The 9,802-nt window shown below is 45.5% G+C and overlaps 1 protein-coding gene across 1 annotated transcript in view; it reads right to left on the minus strand.

The window, feature by feature from the left end:
* The window catches only part of TARBP1 (TAR (HIV-1) RNA binding protein 1), a 33,733-nt gene extending 31,157 nt beyond the window's left edge, over nucleotides 1–2,576 (minus strand). Inside the window, exons 1-4 of the mRNA XM_030499632.1 lie at nucleotides 1,742–2,576; nucleotides 1,546–1,643; nucleotides 609–678; nucleotides 82–230 (exon numbers count right to left, since the gene is read on the minus strand). Of these exons, the coding sequence (XP_030355492.1) occupies nucleotides 82–230; nucleotides 609–678; nucleotides 1,546–1,643; nucleotides 1,742–2,576 (1,152 nt within the window). The remainder of the gene's footprint in view (nucleotides 1–81; nucleotides 231–608; nucleotides 679–1,545; nucleotides 1,644–1,741) is intronic.
* Nucleotides 2,577–9,802: the final 7,226 nt, after the last annotated feature.

The following is a 9,802-nucleotide window of genomic DNA, read 5'->3' on the forward strand; positions in this document are numbered from 1 at the left end:
CACTACGGAGGCAATTAGTGTTAAGATATATCACAGATTAGAACCTCTGTTTGCTCTGGCAAGTAACAGTAACAGCCTTACCTCTGAAAAACCAAGTGAATTGGGAAGATGCTTTGTTTCATAAAGCTCCAGAAAATGAAGAATGCCCTCCTTTGTCAATGTTTTATTCTCACTCTCAAACATTCGTTTATAAATGCACATGTGCCATGATGGGTGAAACAACCAATAACCTGTTACAAAAACAAATTTTTCTAAACTGATACAGAAATGACACTGACACATTAACATTCTAAGCAAAACATAGTCGAAAAGGACTACTGAGTTGGGACTGCTGATCGAAAAAGATATTTCAAGATAATATAGTAAGCAATACGCATATGCTGGGACTTCTGCTTGGAGCAGTAGCACTCGGAGTGGTACTGCCCGTGCACGTTTGCCAAGCAACTTGTGCATGTAGCAGGCCCACAAAAACTGGAATAGCCACCAGTTAATTTGAGAAAACAAAAAAGTGGGATTTAAAACAGCAGAATAAAAAAAAAAAATAAATACAGAAGTGTGACTTAACTGCTTAATATTTAGGAGATGGTTCAGAAAACATTGCATCTTACCTCCTTCCCCTGATATAGCATGCTCAAACAAACTGTTTAGTTTTGGTAATACCGGCTTTATGACATGGATCTGAAATGCAAATCAGATGTAATATAAGTAGTCAGTTTATATCTCAAACTTCGGAACTGGCACTTACTCATGGGCTAGAATTTACTATCACCACTAATCATCAGTATCAATATAGTAACTGACAATGTAACTGCATTTAAATAAACCTACAGTGCCTGTGCAACTGATCCTGGCACTCAGTATGTAACAATCACAGTTTAGCGCTGAAGAAAAACTGGTACTTCCATGCTACTCTACCATAAGAACAATACTTGCTAATAACCGATCATTCTATTCATCAAAATTATAATAAAGCAGCAGAAATCTCCAAAATTAAACATTTTGGTAAATACTATTTCTTTCAGTTACAGGACAATTATGTACAAATAAAATAAAATAAGTACAAAGAGGTAGCCACACAACCAATAGTTAGCACCACAATATGATACAATCATGGAAGTCTCAAGTCAACAGGAATCTTTCTACCAAGTACCCTGGACACTCAAACTCAGAATCACTTTCACCCAGGGCCACAAGTGCTTTACCATACAGATGTAGTCCCCCCTACTGAAAAGAGGTCATGAAGTGCAAGAGCCTGATTTCACTAGGAAACAGGTTACCCACGGTCTTGCAATAAGCTGTGATGCAGGTTTTTCTTTCTTAGTTCAATTCAAAGATAGAAGAGAGTTCTGAGTTTGTTCCAAACGAATTACACGTTCTGTGTTTTAAATATTTAAAATTCGAAATAAGAATATTCCTGTTAATGCTTATTCAGATACCCTCAGTCACCCAAAGTGGAAGTGCTTTGCGCAATAGAACATTTACAGCCATCGTTGCAGAAGGCATCACATACAACCAGGCTGAGCCTGGATTTTACCGCACTCCTACCTGGTTTCCTTCCAAAGTTTCCATTATCAAGATATAAGTTTCCCAAAACTGTAGGAGCTTCTCATTCTCCTCAGCAGACCACCAGAACAGACTTGATTCTAACAAGAGAAAGAAAACAAAGAAAGAACAAGGTTACTCCTGCCACGCAGCCCGGGTCTATCCGCACTCCCTTTCCCCCCTCCCCGCTCGGCCGTACCGTCTCCGCCGTCCGTGGGGCAGCGCAGCTGGGCGCGCTGCCCGCCGCTGAGGTCCAGGGCCCGCTTCAGCAGGTACCGGGCCCGCTTCCGGCACAGCCCGTCCCGCTCGGTCAGACCCTGCTGTACCACCCGCCAGAACCGCGGGCACAGCCGCGCGTCCAGCCCCGGCCCCGGCGCGCCCCGCGGCAGCAGCGCGTCGGCCAAGGCGCTCAGGGCCAGCAGCGCCCGCCCGGCCCGCGGGGTGCCGCCGGCGCCCAGCAGCCCATCCCAGACATAACGCAGGGCCGTGCCGTTGCCGCCCAGCGCCGGCAGCAGCCGCCCGGCCACCAGCGCCGCGACCGCTTCGCCTTCACCCTCCTCCCGCACCAGCGCCAGCGCCGCCGCCACGCACCGCGCCACCAGCGCCGGCTCCTCCAGCCGCGGCGCCGCCGCCACCAGCGCCTCCACCGCCGCCTCCGCGCCCGCCCCGCCGCCCGCCGCCAGCTCCGCCAGGGCGTCGCAGGCCAGCCGCGCCGCCAGCGGCGCCCCGCACAGCTGCACGCAGTGCCGCAGCGCGCCCCGCGCCGCCCGCGCCACCCGCAGCCGCTCCCCGCACCCTGCCGCCGCCGCCTCCCCGCCGCGCAGCAGCGGCCGGCACCGCTCCAGCGCCACCTCCCAGGCGGCCCGGCGCAGCGCCTCGGCCTCCCCCGGCGGCGGCGCGACCGCGGCCAGGCGCTGGAGCAGGAGACGCAGCGCCTCGGCGCGCTCAGCGCAGAGCGGCGCGCAGACAGCCCGCAACAGCGCGCAGGGGTCCCCGCAGCGCGCCAGCAGCGCGTCGGCCAGCACCACCTCCATCCTGCGGGGGGAGCGGGAGAGCGGCGCCGCGCCTGCGCGGGGCGGGCGGGACCTGGCCCCCTGAGCGGCGGCAGGAGGCGTGGCGGGTACCTGACGCGTGGTTCCGCCTTCCGCTCGGGTGTGCGGGGCTGGCCTCACGCTGTAGGAGAAGTTGCGTGAGGTTTGTGGGTGTTGTATGAGCGCAGGGAAGGGAGCGCCTGGATTTGCTGTGTTCTGGGGTTGTGTGGTGCTGTGCATCCCTTCCGGCTGACCCGTGCACGGCCGGGTGTATCTGTGTGGATGTGTCCAGTCATCTTGGAAGCTAAGCAAAGCCTGACCTCCTTGTGCTCTCATGGGCCAAGCACGGGAAGGCTTTACAAAGACAGCCCAGGTGCTGACACCGTGTTTGAGGGGGTAAAGTTCCTTCATTGTGTGCCTTAGAAACTCTCTACACTTCATGCACATCGTAACACAAAATCAAGCAGCAGTAGCACACAAAATGCTCTGCTTTTCCGTCTGTTATGCTTGTTATGGCCATTTAATGCCAATATAAGTTGAAACCCATCTAATATTGTCATCACAGCACACCAGAAGTCTACTTGAATGTCATGTGTCTGCCTCAGGAAAAGATGGGAGGTGTTCCTGAATGCTGGCTCCATGCTGCTGGCTTGTTACGAGGGCCCAGGCCACTGGCACTGGGAACAGAGAACAAGTCCCAAGCAGTTTAATGCCTTAGTGCAGCCAAAATGTAACTAGGAAAGGCAAACTGATTTCCAGTACATGTAAATTCACTATACAAGATTAGAGTTCCCATGAAAACTATTTAGAGATCAGTGCATGAAAAATGCTGGCAAACTACTCTGAGAAGAAAAGATGTGGACCTGTTGGAGAGGGTCCAGAGGAAGGCCACAGAAATGGTCCGAGGGCAGGAGCACCTCTCCTATGAAGACAGGCTGAGAGAGCTGAGGTTGTTCAGCCTGGAGAAGAGAAGACTCCAAGAAAACCTTATTGCAGCCTTTCAGTACTTAAAAGGGGCCTATAAAAAAGATAGAGAGAGACTTTTTAGCAGAATCTGTTGCAATAGGACAAGGGGTGATGGTTTTAAAGAGGGGAGATTCAGGCTGGACGTGAGGAAGAGCTTGTTTACAATGAGGGTGGTAAAATACTGGAGCGGGTTGCCCGGAGAGGTGGTGGATGAGCACCCCTGGAGACATTCAAGGGCAGGCTGGATGTGGTTCTGGGCAACCTGATGTAATTGAAGTTGTCCCTGCTTATTGCAGGGGAGTAGGGCCAGATGACCTTTGAAGGTCCCTTGCAACCCAAACAATTCTATGATTCTATGATTCTAAGATATAGGCATAGGAAAAGGCAGACCTGGAACCTTCTGTTCCTTCGTTGTGAAAGCAACGGACAGCAAATTCCTTGTGCAGCAGCACGAGTACGACATGGTTTCCAGTGGGTATGGGACTTACCTTGATGAAGCTATAGCTAATTAGGCGTCTAATGAAGAAGAAAGACTTACTGAAAGTTTTTGGTGTAAGCTCCCACTTGATCACTTTCCGAATCACATGAGTAGAGTCTCTTCTTCTCCTGGCTATCCGTTTTCCCCAAGCTTTTTTTGGAATTTGTTATCTTTGGGAGTCTCCTGATTGCAAAATAGCTGAAGCTTCTCATTGGAACTGGACCTATAGTGCGGCTATAAACCCAGTAGCTAACACAGTTTCCTTACCACTCTGCATGTGTTCAGTTACATATAAAACACAGAATCTAGAAAAAGCTCAAGAAAACAGTTCAAAGTGATACATTTATTTAAATGTGAAGTAAACCCTAGTACTTTGTTTAACACACACAAAAACATTTTTCAGATGAGGAATGAGTATAATGTATGTTAGTAATTAGGATGCTTACAGTTGAAATCTCATGCCATAATACATTTTGTTTGCTTTTCCATTTGCTCTGGTGTCTTTAGTAATTATTCCACTTCTTACTTACAGAATGCAGTCTGATGAATTGTGGGTGTTTCTTTCATCAGGTTTGAAAAAGTGCCAAGCAGGGTATCCCTTCTTCATTACAATATTACTCTCCCTTCCAGGCACCCGTAAGACTTAACTAAATGAAGCGTTAAAGGTCTGCACAACAAGCAGTAATCAAATTGGAATAAAATACTAGGTGCTGTGCTGCTTCTCCATTATTGCCTGGATTCTGCCTTGCCTTTATTTTTATCACAGTGGGATGCCAAGTCTAAAGTCTTATTACATCAAGTTAAACACCAGCATTTAAATTCTAACTGTTTCACTGCAGATCGTCTTGTCAGACAAAAAGAAGAAGGTGAGAAATTAAGCCAGTGGGAGATCAGGCTGAGGAGCTTCTGCATGGATTGTGGTGCAGAAAGATAAACAAACAAACAAACAAAATCTCAAAAGGTGGGTATGGAAGTAAGAGAAAAGGAGCAAGGAGCAGCATTTTGTAATTTTCAAATGGCAAGAGCCACAGCATTCCCACCCTCGCACCATACTCGTTAAGTGTCCTACTGCTAGGACCCTAAATTAGTGCTTTCCAGCTCTATCTACACTTCCAACACACACCCCTACCTCACCAAAGACCATGTCCCATTCTGTTTTCTTTACAGTCTCCCTGTGCCATTTAATACCATTATTGGGCCTATGAGAGGCAGGACAGAGATGAGAAACACTTATTATTGTTGATTTTTATCTGAACTTTATAACAGCATCTTTGCTGATGCTGTTGGTCAGCACATAACTAGCTGACCAACTTGGGGCTATTTGTACCACTCAGATATTTAATGATAATTGGTTTTCATCAGGACCCATAATGCTACACCAATTTAGCAATACAAGAAGACTGAGGTTCCTTCCTCACACCCCCAGTTAAAAAATCAGTGCCTTAGCTAATTGCATACCCTTTTAGGCAAACATACACTTGTTCTGGTGTAAATGTTTCCCCCCGTGATCACACAAACTGTCAATTCTGTACTAGGAGAAACCCATGGATGATCATTCTAGTGGTTGGTTGTATTGGAAAAGGATCATGGGCAAAACTACAGTATAAACGACAGACAGTGAGTTACAAGGCTTGTAAATCCCCACTTAAGGTGTTGGAAGCGTGTGTCATGCTGTTGTCATAAAGCCACTGCTGAGGTGCTGGGGCACCACATTAGATTATTAAGAGGCCAGGCCAAGTGTATGTCTTTAAAAAGTTTTGTGTTGATGGTAGTTTTGGATTGCACAAAATACCTTCTCATTAAAACTCTTACAGTGCCATATTACTACCTGCATATTTACAGGTAATTCTGCACAGTTAATAAGGAGCATGATTTTCTTTCCTTGCTGGAGTCCACGGGAACACATCTGCATCATGAAGATCTCTAGAGACACTAGATACATAACACAGCCTTTTCTCTCCTCTCCCACTGTGTGTGGAAGTAGATGGGAGATTTCTGAAGAGTAGTGGGGAAAACTTCCCATCACATCCCCATCCCACAATAAAATGGGAGAATGAAATGAAAAGCACAGATGCGCTCCATACAATAAACCTTACTGAGAGTTAGGTATATTCACATTCTCTCCTAGATTTTCTCAGTGCTGTTGTGCAAAAAACCAGCAGTGCACATAGCTTGTACGTGATTCTCACTCCAAAACAGCACCTGCAGTGAGAAGCATAGATGAGAAAAGGAGACTGGATACTATGGTAAATGTTCATACCCAACTATAGAGATACATGTATCTTCTAGGTTGTCCTGGTTTCAGCTGGGATAGAGTTAATTTTCTTCTGAGTAGTGGGTACAATGCTGTGTTTTGGATTTAGTCTGAGAATAATGTTGCTAACACACCAATGTTTTAGTTGTTGTTAAGTAGCGCTTACTCTAAGTCAAGAGCTTCTCAGTTTCCCATGCCCTGCCCATGCGGAGGTGCACAAGGAGCTGGGAGGGAGCACAGCAAGGACACCTGACTCAAACTAGCCAAAGGCGTATTCCATACCATGGAACATCCTGCTCAGTGTATAAACTCCATTGCAAAAGATGAGCAAACCCTGTATCTTGCAAATTCTATCTGCAGAATTTTCACCAAAACAGGCCCATTCCTATCTACCCACATACTTACAATTATTGTCTGGGCTGTCACTGTACCACATCCCCTTCCCTGGCTTAACAAAAGCAATCTTACCCTAATTAGATCTGTTTCTTAGCCTGCTGTTTTGACCTTGCCACCTCTCCCTTTATGTCCCTCTGCTGGCTCCCTCTTCTATACTACATCAAACACATGCTGCTTCTTTTCCATTTCCCTTTGCAGACCCATTAGTCTATCCATCCCCATCCTCTTATCTAATACCAAGACACTGGCTTCCACACCAGCCTACCCATGCTGCCAGTCTTAATTGTCCATACATTAGACTTTCAAGTAAGACCTCATTCTTCATGCTTTTTCTTGTGCTCCCACCTCATTTTCCTCTTTTATACCCCAAACGTGCCTTTGTTGTCACACTGACGCACATTTTAGGCAGCACGTGGTCTATGACCTTCTGTGGTCTATGGCCTTCTGTGTGGAATGATAAGCTGATCCCTTGTCCATGCATATCTTGCCATCTATTTGGGCTGCATATTTGCCCCCGGTGACAATCAGTGCGCTAATATTGGTAGAGAATAAGGATAATGCTAATTGTGATAAATAAGCAAATAAACAAGACCAGAAACTGGCAATGTGTCAAGCCACAGTGGGGGAAAGCAAAAGTGCCACAGTTTTGCCACTGAGCTTTTATGAGGAGGAGAATCAAAGATAAATGTAAAGGTGGCTCACAGAGATAAGTGCTATGAGAGCTGATGTTTTTGTAGCCTTGCATACACCCATACTTCCCCACATACATTCAGACTTGTTCAGACATTGAAACTCATGAAGAGTTAGTTCAGATCCAGCTCTAACTCCAAATTTTCAAACCAGAGCCGTCTCGTAGAGAGTGAAGCCTTCATAATCTCTGCAGAACAGAAGATGGTGCTGTTGTCACTGACATGTGCCTTCCAATGTTTTTCTGATTAAAAAAAAGCAAGTGATAGTGGAGAAAAAGAAAGGATAGGAAAGTAAAAGGAAAGGTATTGGAAGAAAGGTAACTGCCATTTCCTGTATTTTTTAACTGGATAAATTTAGAATCTTAAAAAGTATTATGAATGCACAGAAAACCAAAAGGACTATGTAAATGAGAGACCAGATCTGGAGTTTCTAAGAGGTGTTAATACAGAGGGAGGTGTAAAAGCAATTAGGAGAAGCAGAGATGCAGCACAGACCGTATGCTGGATGTACTCTTCCCATTTCCCTGAAGGTACTACGAACTAGGCTTAAGAAGGTGCTGAATAATGTCAGTTCCCCTTTGACTCTGTAAGGAGCTGTTACTGATTGTCGTCAACATTTGGGAAGATCAGGCTCAGTATGTCTCAAGCCAGGCATTTGCAAACAGAGACATCAAAAATCAGTGGGAATTTTCAAAGAAACATCCCAAAACTGTAAATAATTAAGTGAGGAAGGAGGAAGAACAGAGTCAGCCGGGCAGTGAGAAACTGTGACTGCAGAACGGGACCTCTCACGCTCAGTCATGGACTGCATGCTTTCAGCATTATCAAGGCTGTGCTACAGGCTTCCTTTCTCTATCTGCACAGGAAAAAGGAGCACAGGAAAGAAACAGTAGTGTATCTTTAGGACAGTACTGTTAATATTGTGCTGTGAGATTACCCACATCTACATAAGAGATTCCAGCCTGAAATTCTTCTTTGTCTGAGCAGGACAGCTACATTCACCAGAAACACTGTGATACTCCTGGGCTTTTTAGGATGTTTGCTTTATAAATTAAGGTAGAGTTCTACTGTTGTAACAGTGTAAACATCCCTCGTTCAGAAGCAGCATTTAAAGGCAGCTGACAAAAAGCAGTTGTGTCCAATTAAACATTCCTAATGATGGGAAGTTGCAGATCTATACTATGCAGTTTGTCACTGTGAGCTATAGAGGAGAAGTTAAGCTGGTAAATCTCTAGTTAGACTGAGTGCAGTGGAATGGTCAGGAAAAGATAAATTAGGAAAAAGAATTAGATATAATCCTTTGCCATCTGTCTTTATTTTGTTAACCTACTTGACAGGACACTGCTGAAATCTGCAGTCATTTTTTATCTGCTTCATGTAGCTGAAAAGCATTTGCTGTACAGTCTGGAATTAAAATGCTTTCCCGTTTGTTGACCCTGTTTGCTTTCCTTTTTTAAAAAATTTAGGACTTTTCATACAGCCGTAAGCCTGTACCATTCATTTTTGACCTCTCCCCCTTGCTAGGACTCAGAGCCTGGTGGTAAAGCTTAAATAGATTGTATCATTGGCTCTGCAGGAAGCAAAGGGGCTGTTGAAATGTACATAATCCGTGCTTCTCCAGTGTTCAGCCTGAAAAGCATATGTAGATCTGGAAGAAATGTGACAATTGAGAGAATGTCCATATGGTAGTACGGTTTCTCCATAACAGCTTTTATCTATAGGTCTTCATCTAGCAAATCATGTAAACATGAGCTTATCCCTAAGCACGTGCCTGAGTATTTTGCTGCCTCTGGATTTTAGTGTACAGGGGAGTTTACTGATAATGAACCAGATAAGAGGATCTACTGTAGTGGGGAAAATACCCTGTAGCTTCTGCATGAAAATTTACCAGCTGCAACCCTGGGAGCCTTTAGTCTTTTAAAAGTCCTAGTGTTCTTACTGGAAGTAATACTACAGGAAGGTGGATAAAAAAAATTCCTGAATGTAACCAAAGCAAACCACAAGGACCAGTCAAATTCTCACTAACTTCCATGGGAATAGAGCAAAATGCCACTTTTTTTGGGAAGGGAGGAAAGAAGGAAGAGGGGGCAGAAATTAGGGAGGAAGCTTTCACTTTATTTCCAACTCCTAAGTAAAAAGAAAAAAGGTATTTTTCTTTGCAAATGTAAAGGTTTGCAACTCTGTCTTTTCAGAATGCAGGGTATGAAGAACTTCATAGCACCTCAGCTTCAGAAAACACAGCATAGGTGAGTAGCTTCTCAGGAATGAGCTAAAGTTAATCTGCTGTCCCTTCTGGGAGCATAAAGATAGCCTACTAAGTACAGAGAAGTTATCTTTAGTTTTCAGATCGCTGGAGGAATTGGTTAGGCACTGGTTGAGAGCAAGGTTATTTCCTCAGTGGTGGGAACTCAGGATGTGAAAGGCCCAGACCACTGCTACCTTCTGT

Source organism: Strigops habroptila, chromosome 10, assembly GCF_004027225.2.
Source record: "Strigops habroptila isolate Jane chromosome 10, bStrHab1.2.pri, whole genome shotgun sequence".
NCBI classification, from domain to species: domain Eukaryota; kingdom Metazoa; phylum Chordata; class Aves; order Psittaciformes; family Psittacidae; genus Strigops; species Strigops habroptila.